This window comes from Eleutherodactylus coqui, chromosome 11 (genome assembly GCF_035609145.1).
Source record: "Eleutherodactylus coqui strain aEleCoq1 chromosome 11, aEleCoq1.hap1, whole genome shotgun sequence".
NCBI lineage: Eukaryota > Metazoa > Chordata > Amphibia > Anura > Eleutherodactylidae > Eleutherodactylus > Eleutherodactylus coqui.
Window position 1 is genome coordinate 139,922,298 of NC_089847.1, and position 15,474 is coordinate 139,937,771.

At 55.9% G+C, this 15,474-nt stretch overlaps 1 protein-coding gene across 8 annotated transcripts in view; it reads left to right on the top strand.

The window, feature by feature from the left end:
* PLEKHA7 (pleckstrin homology domain containing A7) overlaps positions 1 to 1,855 on the top strand; it is a 128,828-nt gene extending 126,973 nt beyond the window's left edge. For all 8 annotated transcript variants that reach the window (XM_066583682.1, XM_066583684.1, XM_066583683.1 and 5 more), the window contains one exon: positions 787 to 1,855. In XM_066583682.1, the coding sequence (XP_066439779.1) occupies positions 787 to 809 (23 nt within the window). In that variant the 3' untranslated portion in view covers positions 810 to 1,855. The remainder of the gene's footprint in view (positions 1 to 786) is intronic.
* The last annotated feature ends 13,619 nt before the right edge of the window (positions 1,856 to 15,474 follow it).

A 15,474-nucleotide genomic window follows, 5' to 3' on the forward strand; every position in this document is an offset into this window, starting at 1 on the left:
TTCCAGCAGGTTGGTGACCCGGTCACTAGTGACGTAGCGTTCACTGCCTAGGAAGGAGTGCCGATCTATGGCCAAGCCTGCGCATGCGTGCGGTCTCACCACGTGAGTTCATATACTATTGTCGCAGTCTCTGCAGTGGCTCAGCACTCCCTGGTCGGCTGTGAACTCTGCGTCACTAGTGACCGGGTACACCGACCTGCAGGAAGGAGACGCTGCATCACCAGAAGAAGAAGAATCGGCCGGCTGGCGGTGGGGTGACCCGGGGGGGGCGGGGGATAAGCTGCGGTAAGAAGACAGACGGGGAGGAATAGGTGAGGATAGAGTTTTTGTTTCCTAATGACAGAACCCCTTCAAGATTCCAGTCTTCTCCTCCGAGGCCGTGCTGCTGCCTTGCCCCCGCTCGGTGCCGGCACCGGCACCCCCTGAGGCAGGAGGGTTGCCCTTCAGTTTTTGACTGCGTTCCCTGTCTTTTTCTGGGTTTCTTCTTGGTGCTTTAATTAAAGGGGATGTCCACGGTCGCGGATATTGAGGGGCAGCAGCTCCTGGCCGCTGTACGTGCGGTGCAAGAGGAACCCGCAGATGATCCCGGCCCCCACGGAAGAGGCTCTGGGATGAGGCAGAGGGAGCTGCTGCCCGACCCGCGCTGAACGCCATTTAATGCACAACCCCTTTATTTACTCAGTGCTTATAGGTGTTGCATGCAGCTCTGGCGCCCCCTGTGGTTCTGCAGCACATGTGACTTGGGAGGTCTGCTGTTCTGATACTGACTCTGTCTTCTGTTGTCAGCTCATGCCGTGTACGACCTGTGACCAGGAGGGGGCACCACCCGCCACCAGTCCACCCTGAAGCTGCGGTCATCTGCCGCCCTGGAACCACGACTCCCACCGTCCGTCTTCTCCCGCTGAAGCTCTGTGTGTATTGTATATATATTTATCTGCTGAGATTCTTCCCGACCGTCCGCTTGTAGGAAGCACCTCAGAAAATGGACAGACCCTGGAGGTGGAGCCATGATGGAAGCTGACTCCTCCTACCGCGCAGGCCCTGCGGAGCTCTGGATGTGAAGTGCCTTAAACCTGCAGGAGCAAGTGAAGATTACGTCCCCCTGCCGCTTCCTCACTGACATTTGGGAGATTTATTAAGCTGTCTTATAATAAGAATGTCCTTGGTTGCTGTGGGCAACAAATCAGAGCTCAGCTTTCATATATTAACCCCTTCCAGCCTGCCGAACGACTATAAACGTCCTACGGGTCCTAAAGTGGGCTCAGGGGGGCGGTGGGCGGCAGTATCTTGGCTCTGCTCATGGCAGTTCAGTGGGAGGTGGGACCTCTTCCTGCAGCCCCTGCAGAGCACTGATGGGCTAGCATGGCGTCTACTGAAGGTTCTGAGAACTGCCACACATAAATACCCATCGGACCCCGTGCCCGAGGCAACATCAACAGTCCCTGGACCTCAGGGGGGGCGATGACGGGGATTATTCCGGCCGCCAGATTGGAGTCACAGAGGATTTTTTTTCCCTTCCCTTCGACCTCATTGGGGTTTTTTCTTCCTCTGGATCAACATTGCAGCGTAACTGGATGACGTGCGTATGTTGTCGGCCTGACACACTAGGTTACTATGTTATACACTGCAGTACTGAAGTGCTGCAGGATATAGTGCAAGAGATCGTATGATCACAAGTTGAAGTCCCGTGTGCGGACTACAGAAAAGTGTAAGAAAAACTATATATTTTTTTTAGCACAACCGCCCCTTTTCTTATTTTTCCTATTAAAAAAACGAAATTAAAAAAATCCCATCTTTGGTTTTGCCGCGTCTGTAAACGTCCAAGTATTAAAATATCAAAGGCCATAAAAGCAGCGGGGGGGGGGGGAGGGGGGGGGCGGAGTAGTTCTGTTTTTACTTTCCAAAATATTTCACTAAAAAGTGATCAGAAAGACGTTTCCCACAACGGTAATAATGACTACGGCTCGCTGCGCGAAAATGGAGCCCTGCGGCCCCTGCGGGCAGCGAAAAACGTAACAAACTTCGGGCTCTCGGAATTTTTCCTTTTAACTATTTTTTTCCGGATTTTATTTACTTTTTAAAACCTTCTATAAACTTTGTATGGCGGTAATCGTACCGACCGGCAGAACGGCGGCCAGGCGCCACTTTTACTGCACTGCGACGCTATGAAATTAGACCCACCAAAAACTGGGCAGTTTCATTTCCTAAACTCCTCCGGCTTCTATCATCTGCAGAAACACTTTGTAACAAATGTTAAGATCCGTTGGATGGGACTGATAATAACAAGCGACAGCCGGAAGAACGGAAAAAGATAAAGCTCTGGGCTGTAGGGGGTTAATGACCAATGGTGAAATGAAAGCTGCGCTCTGATTGGTTGCTATCGGCGACAACAGACCTTTTTACTATAACCTCAAATTAAAATGGACGTTTCTATGAATGACGGCGAGTTCACAGAACGGCGCTACTTACCTGCAAAAACTGCCATCAACCTCTGCGCTGGATTGGGAGTGTGTGCTGATTGGTCAGAGGGGTCAGTGGGCGGTGCCTTACGTGACAACTTGTGTCATAGGTGTCCATTACTTGTGGAATCCACCGGCTGCACGGGTCCGACGATCATGGTGCGTCCACCACTCGTGGTCATCGGCGTAGTCTGGATGTAAGGCGGGCCGTCCAGGGTGCGATCACACAGCGCGGTTCACGCACGCGGTCTGTCGGATTGTGGTGGGGACGGAACTCGCACGTGAAAAAACCTACTGGTCTCTATCTGCTTATTCACATGAGCGATTCTTCTATCTCTGACCGACGGTCAAAAATAGGACATGCAGTGATTTTCCTCTTAAGAATCGCTCGTCTCTGCACCAGCACTGAAGCAGTTAACAGATCTCACCGGATCTTTATCGTCAGCAGCAGCTTTTATGTTTCAACATTTCCTTCTGAAACTCAAATTGTGAAAAACCTTTAGGTGAAAGTGACAAATAATTCTCTGCTGGAGAAGATAAAGGGCTGCAGGGGGTCCGTACAGAGCAACCCTATGACATCACCATCACTATACTCTATGACCACACCCACAATGACATCACCATCATGTTACTCCATAACCACACCCACAATGACATCATCATCATGTTACTCCATGACCACACCCACAATGACATCACCATCATGATACTCCATAACCACACCCACAATGTCATCACCATCACGATACTCCATAACCACACCCACAATGACATCACAATCATGATACTCCATAACCACACGCACAATGACATCATGATACTCCATAACCACACCCACAATGACATCTTACGGGGTAATCTGTTCCTTGCCTTGGCTGCACTCTGACGTCACATTCCGCCCAGCGCTGCAGCCTGTGACCCCTGAATGTTAGTGAAACAAATCCCAGCATGCCATACAAGCTGCAGAGCATGCTGGGAGTTGTCTTCCGACTGTTTGATGTGCACCTCTGTGATGTCACATGATTTAGAGCCACACCCATGATGTCATCAGCGTGCCCCCGAGTGACATCACTTATTGGCTCACTTTGGGCAGATTCTAATAATGTATAAGTGGAGGGGGTGGCGCCACACCTGCATCCGGTATCGCCGCTCCCCGGCGGCCGCTGCCTGACGTTTGCCGTGGTTTGAAGAGTTTTATTTCACGTTTCACCGTTCTGACGGCGCAGAACTTCAAATTTGGTTTTAATGAATAGAGATTTTATTTTCTATATTGTGAGGCGGATCTATAAGGAACTTACCGCTAGAAGTCTATTTTTCACCCGCGCCGCCGCCGCCGCCGCCTTTATAACGTTTTGCCAAATTAGATTCTTTATTTTTGACTTTGTAAAAAAACCTGTTGAATAAAGAAAATTCAAAACGAACAAAATGTGCCGCGATTCCGCTAAAGCTGCGGGGCCCTTTAAGAGCCGCTGTGGTAGAGCCGGCAGGACTGGACTTGTGGCGGAATTAACCCTTCTGGGGGGGGGCAGCAAACGGACGCGATTTAAAATCCGCAATGCAGGTCCATTCGGCACGAATTTCCCCACGGAGCGTCGATGAGGCTCGGCGCTCCTTCAGGCGGACGCATCTGTGGCACAACACAGAATAGAACATCATCGCATCGTCTTCCTTCGCATCTCCTTTATATTTGTGCACCAAGGACCCCCTAGAAGTCTGAGAAGTGCAAGAGGCTGGAAAAAGTGCATCTGGGATCGTTGGGCTAAAAAGCCATTTAAATAAGGACATTTTTACTGCTGCGAGCAAATGAACGGGCCGAGCGCAAAAATAGCCGCATGCATGGTGCAAAAACACGCCCGTGGGTGGTACAGTAAGCAGCGCAACCCAAAGGCGAACCGGAGCAGTGTCCTGTAGGCACCCAGTCAGCGGTGGGGGTCATTCACGCGGGCATACTCAGTTTAGGACTGCGGAACTTCATGCCAGATCACCGCCTCCATCCGCAGGGGAATCACACGGTCACGAACTCTGGCCGGGTTTCCCGGTTTGATATGGCGCTCGCCCGGCTGGAGGTCGTCTTACATGGATGAGTGCGAGTAGGAAGATATATAAGGATAATAACATTACAAGAGACCTCAGTGTACTGCTGTAGCTATGACAACCAGAAACCCCCCATGCTTTACACTGCAGCACGCTCCGGTTCTCGGACTACTACCTGGTTTATAGAACACATCATGAATAAAGCATTTCAGCCCCTCTTTACATAAGACTGTGCAGCAACAACCAGCAGGCGGAGCCCGGCGCCATGTTAGTGACGCATAGAAACCCCCAAACACGGGACCCCCCGCCCCCCCGGTCCCATGGCGGCATTGTGGCCAGTGGTTTGCATCAGTACTAGTAAGCCTCTGCTGCCACTACATCTACCCCCCTGTGACTGCAGCCCCCTCCCAGGTCTCGGCGGATCCCCCGCATTGGGGTGCGCGCCGCATCAGAGCCGCAGTAATGATTTCTTTGGCACAGTTCCTGACTCTTATTTGCAGACGAGAAGAAAGCGTCTTCATAGTGGCAGAGTACAAAGGAGCCTGAAAATGAACGTACATCACAGCGGCCGCCATTCTGTTTGAACCGGCATATTGATTGGCTTTGACCCGTTTGCATTTTCTCTCTATTATCCGCGTTGCTGAACTAAATCGACTGAGATGAACTTTCCGTGGAAACTTCTTCACTTATTTCTTCAGTTCAAAGCCGAGAATCGAGTAAAGGGCATTTTTAATAGTCGCCTGTTGAGGTATTCTGTGTGATAACCGCACTGTGAATGTTAAACTCAGGTAGAAAACAAGATGTAAAGAGCTGGTAAACCACACGTGTCGGGGTAGAGCCCGCCGGATGCTGCGCAAGGGGAGGGGCTACTGACACCAAGGAGGCAGCACAGACACTGCAGCTCCGAACACCAACCCTGAGATGCTAGGCTGTGGTTACTCTAGGTGACCAAAACACCATAATGGCTCCAACAGGGAATAGTACCCAGCTGTCCTAGAGTCCTGAGCACACCGATCACTGCTTACGTGACACTATGTGTGGGCAGGAACTGTGAGGGTAGACAGTGACCGGCTCCCAGCTGGCCTAGAGTCCTGAGTACCCCAATCACTGCGTGCATGACACTATGCGGGCAGCCATAAGGACTGGCACCCAGCTGTCCTAGAGTCCTGAGTACCCCAATCACTGCATGCATGACACTATGTGCGCAGCCATAATGACCAGCACGCCATAATGGCTCCAAGAGGGACTAGTACCCAGCTGTCCTAGAGTCTTGAGCACCTTAAACACTGCATATATGACACTATGCTAGCAACCATAATGACTGGCACCTAGCTGTCCTAGAGTCCTGAGCACCCCGATCACTGCGTATATGACAATATGTGGGCAGCCATAAGGACTGGCACCCAGCTGTCCTACAGTCCTGAGCACCCCGATCACTGCGTACATGACACTATGTGGACAGCCATAAGGACTGGAACCCAGCTGTCCTAGAGTTCTGAACACCTGATCACTGCATACATGACACTATGTGGGCAGCCCTTCATCACTGGTGACTCCCTTCATCTCAGCGGGACTGGAAGGATTTCCCTGCAGGGGAGAAAAAGGGGATATCCCTGCTGCAGGGAAATCCCTCCAGCTCCATTTGCCGGCTGGCTCGCATAGTCTCCCATAGGAGTCTATGGAAACTTCTGTGATTTTATACCAAAAGATCGGTCAGGCCCCGTTCTGACGCAGCAGGGAATTTCAGTCGCTGAGTTCCGCCACTGATTTCCTATCTTTTTTGTTGCAATTTTTTGACGCGGCTACAAATCGTTCAGCTGAAGGTTTCCATAGGGAACTATTGGTTCTATTAGTTGCGATTATTTGACGCATGTAATTAGGTGCAGAGAATCGTCCAATGAGACCCTATTCACTTTTTAGGTTTTTTGCACGGTTTACTTTGAGTATTGCTGGACTACACGGCCGCACTTCCACATTATTGTAGACTCTACAAGCCTATTTTAGTCCTCCAGGTACCACAGCAACCTCCCAGCACCCTGTGATCTCGTTATGAGGGGCTGATGGGTCACAGATGAGTCCTCCCGCTTTGGAGACGCCACACCTGCACTGCTGGACCTACGCCCTGATCCTGGCAGTTCAAGCAAGAGCCGGCTTTCAACTGGCTGAGCTCTGCTACGTCTATCACTGGATGGTCGTGTTGGGCTTCTGATGCAAAACGGTACAAAGGTGCTTGCATTGGAAGAAAGCCCATCAATAATGCGCAGTGGTGGTCAAAAAAAAAATCTGAACAAGAGTCATCCGCTGACTGACAAACACCTTACTGCGCACTCACATCAACACTTTTGGGCTCCATTGTCCTGCTAAGTTATGGGCACAGAAAAGTAGCACCAAGTGCCCGAGCAGATACCTGCCACACTGACCTCACCAGGGTAAGGACTAGGAGCCCTAGCAGAGCTGAAGTCAGGATAAAGCCCATGCTACCAGTCAAGGAGGAAAAGCCTGTAGGTGAGGTGAATGTGGCCTCTGGGATAGGGTGGAAGGCAGGACATAACTTAGTACTCTTCTCCGGAGCGTAGATCTGCCTCAGGAGCCAGGCGTAGTGTCAGTGTGGGCAGAGGAGGATCCAGGGGTAGTGTCAATGCGGGCAGAGGAGGAGCCAGGGGTCGTGTCACTGCGGGCAGAGGAGGAGCCAGAGGTCGTGCCAGTGTGGGCAGAGGAGGAGCCAGGCAGAGTGTCAGTATGGACAGAGGAGGAGCCAGTGGTAGTATCAGTGTAGGTAGAGGAGGAGCCAGGGGTCATGTCAGTGTGGGCAGAGGAGCCAGGAGTAGTATAAGCGTGGGCAGAGTGGGAGCCTAGGGTCGTGCCAGTGGGGGCAGAGGAGCCAGGGATAGTGCCAGTGTGGGCAGAGGAGGAGCCAGTGGTAGTGTCAGTGTGGGAAGAGGAGGAGCCAGGGCTAGTGTCAGCGTAGGGAGAGGACGAGCCAGGGGTACTGTCAGTGTGGGCAGAAAAGCCAGGAACAGTGCCAGTGTGGGCAGAGGACGAGCCAGGGCTAGTGTCAGTGTGGGAAAAGGAGGAGGCAGGGGTAGTGTCAGTGTGGGCAGAGAAGGAGACAGTGGTAGTGTCAGTGTGGGCAGAGGAGGAGCCAGTGGTAGTGTCAGTGTGCGCAGAGGAGGAGCCAGTGGTATTGTCAGTGTTTGCAGAGGAGGAGCCAAGGTTAGGGTCAGTGTGGGCAAAGTAGAAGTCAGGGCTAGTGTAAGTGTAAGTAGAGGAGGAGCCAGGGCTAGTGTCAGTGTGGGCAGAGGGCGAGCAAGGGCTAGTGTCAGTGTGGGCAGAGGAGGAGCCAGGGCTAGTGCCAGTATGGACAGAGGAGCCAGGGCTAGTGCCAGTATGGACAGAGGAGCCAGGGGTCGTGTTAGTGTGGGCAGAGGAGCCAGGGGTCGTGTCAGTGTGGACAGAGGAGCCAGGGGTCGTGTCAGTGTGGACAGAGGAGGAGCCAGGGGTCGTGCCAGTTTGGGCAGAGGATGAGCGAGGGCTAGTGTCAGTGTGGACAGAGGGGGAGCCAGTGGTAGTATCAGTGTAGGTAGAGGAGGAGCCTGGAGTAGTGTCAGTGTGGGCAGAGGAAGAGCCAGTGGTAGTATCAGTGTAGGTAGAGGAGCAGCCAGGGGTAGTGTCAGTGTGGGCAGAGGAGGAGCCAGGGGTAGTGTCACTGTGGGCAGAGGAGGAGCCAGGGGTAGTGTCACTGTGGGCAGAGGAGGAGCCAGGGGTAGTGTCACTGTGGGCAGAGGAGGAGCCAGGGGTAGTGTCACTGTGGGCAGAGGAGGAGCCAGGGGTAGTGTCAGTGTGGGCAGAGGAGGAGACAGGGATACTGTCAGTGTAGGTAGAGGAGGAGCCAGAAAAAGTGTCAGTTTGGGCAGAGGAAGAGCCAGTGGTAGTGTCAGTGTAGGTAGAGGAGGAGCCAGGGGTAGTGTCAGTGGGCAGAGGAGCCAATGGTAGTGTCAGTGGGCAGAGGAGCCAATGGTAGTGTCAATGTAGGTAGAGGAGGAGCCAGGGGTAGTGTCAGTGTGGGCAGAGGAAGAGCCAGGAGTAGTGTCAGTGTGGGAAGAGGAGGAGCCAGGGGTAGTGTCAGTGAAGAAAAGGAGGAGCCAGTGGTAGTGTCAGTGTGGGCAGAGGAGGAGACGGTGGTACTGTCAGTGTAGGCAGAGGAGGAGCCAGGGCTAGTGTCAGTATGGGCAGAGGAGGAGCCAGAGCTAGTGTCAGTGTAGGTGAAGGAGCCACGGCTAGTGTCAGTGTAGGCAGAGGACGAGCCAGGGGTACTGTCAGTGTGGGCAGAGGAGCCAGGGATAGTGCCAGTGTGGGCAGAGGACGAGCCATGGCTAGTGTCAGTGTGGGCAGAGGATGAACCAGGGGTAGTGTCAGTGTGGGCAGAGGAGGAACCAGGGGTAGTGTCAGTGTGGGCAGAGGAGGAACCAGGGGTAGTGTCAGTGTGGGAAGAGGAGGAGGCAGGGGTAGTGTCAGTGTGGGAAGAGGAGGAGGCAGGGGTAGTGTCAGTGTGGGAAGAGGAGGAGCCAGTGGTAGTGTCAGTGTGGGCAGAGGACGAACTAGGGCTAGTGTCAGGGTGGGTAGAGGAGGAGCCAGTGGTAGTGTCAGTGTAGGCAGAGGATGAGCCAGGGATAGTGCCAGTGTGGGCAGAGGAGGAGCCAGGGATAGTGTCAGTGTAGGTAGAGGAGGAGCCTGGAGTAGAGTCAGTGTGGGCAGAGGAAGAGCCAGTGGTAGTGTCAGTGTGGGCAGAGGAAGAGCCAGTGGTAGTGTCAGTGTAGGTAGAGGAGGAGCCAGGAGTTGTGTCAGTGTGGGCAGAGGAGGAGCAAGTGGTAGGGGCAGTGCGGGCAGAGGAGGAGCAAGGGGGCCGTGCCAGTGCAGGCAGAGGAGCCAGGGGTGGTGCCAGTATGCGAAGAGGAGGAGCCAGGAGTAGTGTCAGTGTGGGAAGAGGAGGAGCCAGGGGTAGTGTCAGTGTGGGCAGAGGAAGAGCCAGTGGTAGTGTCAGTGTAGGTAGAGGAGGAGCCAGGAGTAGTGTCAGTGTAGGCAGAGGAGGAGCCAGGGGCAGTGTCAGTGTAGGTAGAGGAGGAGCCAGGAGTAGTGTCAGTGTGGGCAGAGGAGGAGCCAGGGGCAGTGTTAGTGTGGGCAGAGGAGGAGCAAGGGGTAGGATCAGTGTGGGAAGAAGAGGAGCCAGTGGTAGTGTCAGTGTGGGCAGAGGAAGAGCCAGTGGTAGTGTCAGTGTAGGTAGAGGAGGAGCTAGGAGTTGTGTCAGTGTGGGCAGAGGAGGAGCCAGGGTCAGGGTCAGTGGGGGAAGAGGAGGAGCAAGTGGTAGGGGCAGTGCGGGCAGAGGAGGAGCAAGGGGGCCGTGTCAGTGCAGGCAGAGGAGCCAGGGGTGGTGCCAGTGTGGGAAGAGGAGGAGCCAGGAGTAGTGTCAGTGTGGGAAGAGGAGGAGCCAGGGGTAGTGTCAGTGTGGGCAGAGGAAGAGCCAGTGGTAGTGTCAGTGTAGGTAGAGGAGGAGCCAGGAGTAGTGTCAGTGTAGGCAGAGGAGGAGCCAGGGGCAGTGTCAGTGTAGGTAGAGGAGGAGCCAGGAGTAGTGTCAGTGTGGGTAGAGGAGGAGCCAGGGGCAGTGTTAGTGTGGGCAGAGGAGGAGCAAGGGGTAGGATCAGTGTGGGAAGAGGAGGAGCCAGTGGTAGTGTCAGTGTAGAAAGAGGAGAAGCCAGGGGTAGTGTCAGTGTACGTAGAGGACGAGCCAGGGCTAGTGTCAGTGTAGGCAGAGGAGGAGGCAGGGCTAGTGTCAGTGTGGGCAGAGGAGGAGGCAGGGCTAGTGTCAGTGTGGGCAGAGGAGGAGCCAGGAGTAGTCAGTGTGGGCAGAGGAGGAGCCAGGGCTAATGTCAGTGTGGGCAGAGGAGGAGCCAGGGGTAGAGTCAGTGTGGGCAGAGGAGGAGCCAGGGGTAGTGTCAGAGTAGGTAGAGGCGGAGCCAGTGGTAGTGTCACTGTGGGCAGGGAAGGAGCCAGTGGTAGTGTGGGCAGAGGAGGAGCCAGGGGTAGTGTCAGTGTGGGCAGAGGAGGAGCAAGGGGAAGTGTCAGTGTGGGTAGAGGAGGAGCAAGGGGAAGTGTCAGTGTGGGTAGAGGAGGAGCAAGGGGAAGTGTCAGTGTGGGCAGAGGAGGAGCAAGGGGAAGTGTCAGTGTGGGCAGAGGAGGAGCAAGGGGAAGTGTCAGTGCGGGTAGAGGAGGAGCCAGGGGTCATGCCAGTGCGGGCAGAGGAGGAGCAAGAGGTAGTATCAGTGTGGGCAAAGTAGGAGCCAGGAGTCATGCCAGTTCAAGCAGAGGAGGAGCCAGGGGTCGTGCCAGTGTAGGCAAAGGAGGAGCCAGTGGTAGTGTCAGTGTGGGAAGAGGAGGAGCCAGGGGTAGTGTCAGTGTGGGAAAAGGAGGAGCCAGGGGTAGTGTCAGTGTGGGAAGAGGGGGAGCCAGGGGTAGTGTCAATGAAGAAAAGAAGGAGCCAGTGGTAGTGTCAATGAAGAAAAGAAGGAGCCAGTGGTAGTGTCAGTGTGGGCAGAAAAGGAGACGGTGGTAGTGTCAGTGTAGGCAGAGGAGGAGCCAGGGGTCGTGTCAGTGTAGGTGGAGGAGCCAGGGCTAGTGTCAGTGTAGGCAGAGTACGAGCCAGGGATAGTGCCAGTGTGGGCAGAGGAGCCAGGGATAGTGCCAGTGTGGGCAGAGGAGGAGCCAGGGCTAGTGGCAGTGTGGGCAGAGGAGGAGCCAGGGGTAGTGTCAGTGTGGGAAGAGGAGGAGGCAGGGTTAGTGTCAGTGTGGGCAGAGGAGGAGCCAGGGGTAGTGTCAGTGTGGGCAGAGGAGGAGCCAGTGGTCGTGTCAGTGTGGGAAGAGGAGGAGCCAGGGTTAGAGTCAGTGTAGGCAGAGGAGGAGCCAGGGGTATTGTCAGTGTGGGCAGAGGAGGGGCCAGGGATAGTGTCAGTGTGGGCAGAGGACGAGCCAGGGCTAGTGTCAGTGAGGGTAGAGGAGGAGCCAGGGATAGTGCCAGTGTGGGCAGAGGAGGAGCCAGGGCTAGTGTCAGTGTGGGCAGAGGAGGAGCCAGGGCTAGTGTCAGTGTGGGCAGAGGACGAGCCAGGGCTAGTGTCAGTGTGGGCAGAGGACGAGCCAGGGCTAGTGTCAGTGTGGGCAGAGGACGAGCCAGGGCTAGTGTCAGTGTGGGTAGAGGAGGAGCCAGGGATAGTGCCAGTGTGGGCAGAGGAGGAGCCAGGGCTAGTGTCAGTGTGGGCAGAGGAGGAGCCAGGGCTAGTGTCAGTGTGGGCAGAGGAGGAGCCAGGGCTAGTGTCAGTGTGGGCAGAGGAGGAGCCAGAGGTAGTGTCAGTGTGAGCAGAGGAGGAGGAGCCAGGGATAGTGTCAGTGTGAGCAGAGGAGGAGCCAGGGGTAGAGTCAGTGTGGGCAGAGGAGAAGCCAATGGTAGTGTAAACATAGGTAGAGGAGGAGCCAGGAGTTGTGTCAGTGTGGGCAGAGGAGGATCCTGGGGCAGTGTCAGTGCGGGCAGAGGAGGAGCAAGGGGTAGTGTCAGTGCTGGCAGAAGAGGAGCAAGGGGGTCGAGCCAGTGTGGGCAGAGAGGGAGCCAGGGGTGGTGCCAATGTGGGAAGAGGAGGAGCCAGGGGTAGTGTCAGTGTGGAAAGAGGAGGAGCCAGGGGTAGTGTCAGTGTGGAAAGAGGAGGAGCCGGGGTAGTGTCAGTGTGGAAAGAGGAGGAGCCAGGGCTAGTGTCAGTGTGGGCAGAGGAGGAGGCAGGGCTAGTGTCAGTGTGGGCAGAGGAGGAGGCAGGGCTAGTGTCAGTGTGGGCAGAGGAAGAGCCAGGAGTTGTGTCAGCGTGGGCAGAGGAGGAGCCAGGAGTAGTGTCAGTGTGGGCAGAGGAGGAGCCAGGAGTAGTGTCAGTGTGGGCAGAGGAGGAGCCAGGGGTCATGTCAGTGTGGGCAGAGGAGGAGCCAGGGGTCGTAGTCAGTGTGGGTGGAGGAGGCAGGGCTAGTGTCAGTGTGGGCAGAGGAGGAGCCAGGGGTTGTGTCAGTGTAGGTGGAGGAGGCAGGGCTAGTGTCAGTGTAGGCAGAGGATGAGCCAGGTGTAGTGTCAGTGTGGGCAGAGGAAGAGCCAGTGGTAGTGTCAGTGTTGAAAGAGGAGGAGCCAGGGTTAGGGTCAGTGTAGGCAGAGGAGGAGCCAGGGGTATTGTCAGTGTTGGCAGAGGAGGAGCCAGGGATAGTGTCAGCGTGGGCAGAGGACGAGCCAGGGCTAGTGTCAGTGTGGGTAGAGGAGGAGCCAGGGCTAGTGTCAGTGTAGGCAGAGGACGAGCCAGGGATAGTGCCAGTGTGGGCAGAGGAGGAGCCAGGGCTAGTGTCAGTGTGGGCAGAGGAGGAGCCAGGGCTAGTGTCAGTGTGGGCAGAGGAGGAGCCAGGGCTAGTGTCAGTGTGGGCAAAGGAGGAGCCAGTGGTAGTGTCAGTGTGAGCAGAGGAGGAGCCAGGGATAGTGTCAGTGTAGTTAGAGGAGGAACCAGGGGTAGAGTCAGTGTGGGCAGAGAAGCCAATGGTAGTGTAAACGTAGGTAGAGGAGGAGCCAGGAGCAGTGTCAGTTCGGGCAGAGGAGGAGCAAGGGGTAGTGTCAGTGTGGGCAGAAGAGGAGCAAGGGGGTCGAGCCAGTGCGGGCAGAGAGGGAGCCAGGGGTGGTGCCAATGTGGGAAGAGGAGGAGCCAGGGGTAGTGTCAGTGTGGAAAGAGGAGGAGCCAGGGGTAGTGTCAGTGTGGAAAGAGGAGGAGCCAGGGGTAGTGTCAGTGTGGGAAGAGGAGGAGCCAGGGGTAGTGTCAGTGTAGGCAGAGGAGCTAGGGCTTGTGTCAGTGTGGGCAGAGGAGGAAGGCAAGGCTAGTGTCAGTGTGGGCAGAGGAGGAGCCAGTGGTAGTGTCAGTGTGGGCAGAGGAGGAGCCAGGTATAGTGAGAGTGTAGGTGGAGGAGGAGCCAGGAGTTGTGTCAGTGTGGGCAGAGGAAGAGCCAGTGGTAGTGTCAGTGTAGTTAGAGGAGGAACCAGGGGTAGAGTCAGTGTGGGCCGAGGAGAAGCCAATGGTAGTGTAAACGTAGGTAGAGGAGGAGCCAGGAGTAGTGTCAGTGTGGGCAGAGGAGGAGCCAGGGGCAGTGTCAGTGCGGGCAGAGGAGGAGCAAGGGGGTCGAGCCAGTGAGGGCAGAGAAGCCAGGGGTGGTGCCAATGTGGGAAGAGGAGGAGCCAGGGGTAGTGTCAGTGAGGGAAAAGGAGTAGCCAGAGGTAGTGTCAGTGTGGGATGAGGAGGAGCCAGTGGTAGTGTCAGTGTAGGCAGAGGACGAGCTAGGGCTTGTGCCAGTGTGGGCAGAGGAGGAGGCAGGGCTAGTGTCAGTGTGCGCAGAGGAGGAGGCAGGGTTAGTGTCAGTGTGGGCAGAGGAAGAGCCAGGAGTTGTGTCAGCGTGGGCAGAGGAGGAGCCAGGAGTAGTGTCAGTGTGGGCAGAGGAGCCAGGGGTCATGTCAGTGTGAGCAGAGGAGGAGCCAGGGGTCGTGTCAGTGTGGGTGGAGGAGGCAGGGCTAGTGTCAGTGTAGGCACAGGATGATCCAGGGGTACTGTCAGTGTGGGCAGAAGAGCCAGGGATAGTGCCAGTAAGGGCAGAGGAGGAGCCAGGGGTAGTGTCAGTGTGGGCAGAGGAGGAGGCAGGGGTAGTGTCACTGTGGGCAGAGGAGGAGGCAGGGGTAGTGTCAGAGTAGGTAGAGGAGGCAGTGGTAGTGTCAGTGTGGGCAGGGGAGGAGCCAGTGGTAGTGTCAGTGTAGGTAGAGGAGGAGCCAGGGGTAGTGTCAATGTGGGTAGAGGAGGAGCCAGGGGTAGTGTCAGTGTGGGCAGAGGAGGAGCAAGGGAAAGTGTCAGTGTCGGCAGAGGAGGAGCCAGGGGGCATACCAGTGCGGACAGAGGAGGAGCCAGGGGTCGTGCCAGTGCGGGCAGAGGAGGAGCCAGGGGTCGTGCCAGTGCATGCAGAGGAGGAGCCAGGAGTCGTGCCAGTGCATGCAGAGGAGGAGCCAGTGGTCGTGCCAGTGTGGGCAAAGGAGGAGCCAGTGGTAGTGTCAGTGTGGGAAGAGGAGGAGCCAGGGTTAGTGTCCGTGTAGACAGAGGAGGAGCCAGGGGTATTGTCAGTGTGGGCAAAGGAGGAGCCAGGGGTACTGTCAGTGTGGGCAGAGGAGCCAGGGCTAGTGTCAGTGTAGGTAGAGGAGGAGCCAGGGCTAGTGTCAATGTAGGCAGAGGACGAGCCAGGGGTAGTGTCAGTGTGGGTAGAGGAGGAGCCAGGGGTAGTGTCAGCGTGGGCAGAGGAGGAGCCAGGGGTAGTGTCAGTGTGGGCAGAGGAGCCAGGGGTAGTGTCAGTGTGGGCAGAGAAGCCAGGGTTAGTGTCAGCGTGGGCAGAGGAGGAGACAGGGGTAGTGTCAGCGTGGGCAGAGGAGGAGCCAGGGGTAGTGTCAGCATGAGCAGAGGAGGAGCCAGGGGTAGTGTCAGTGTGGGCAGAGGAGAAGCCAGGGGTAGTGTCAGTGTGGGCAGAGAAGCCAGGGGTAGTGTCAGCGTAGGTAGAGGAGGAGCCGGGGGTCGCGTCAGTGCGGGCAGAGGAATAGCCAGGGGTAGTGTCAGTGTGGGCAGAGGAGGAGCCGGGGGTAGTGTCCATGTGGGTGGAGCTGCTGTGTGGCATGCTGCCCCGAACATGAAGTACCAGTCAGAAGGAGGACTGCACCGGACTCTGGATTCCCATTTTTTTACTGCTCTAGGCCTCTGGCTGTCGGACAGCAGAATAATAATCCTGTTCCGGCAGAGACCCACCTATGGTGCAACATTAGTAGAACATGGCCTTCCACAGATAGCACCACATCTGCCCTCAGGCTATGACTGGTATTGACACTCGACTCTATGAAAGT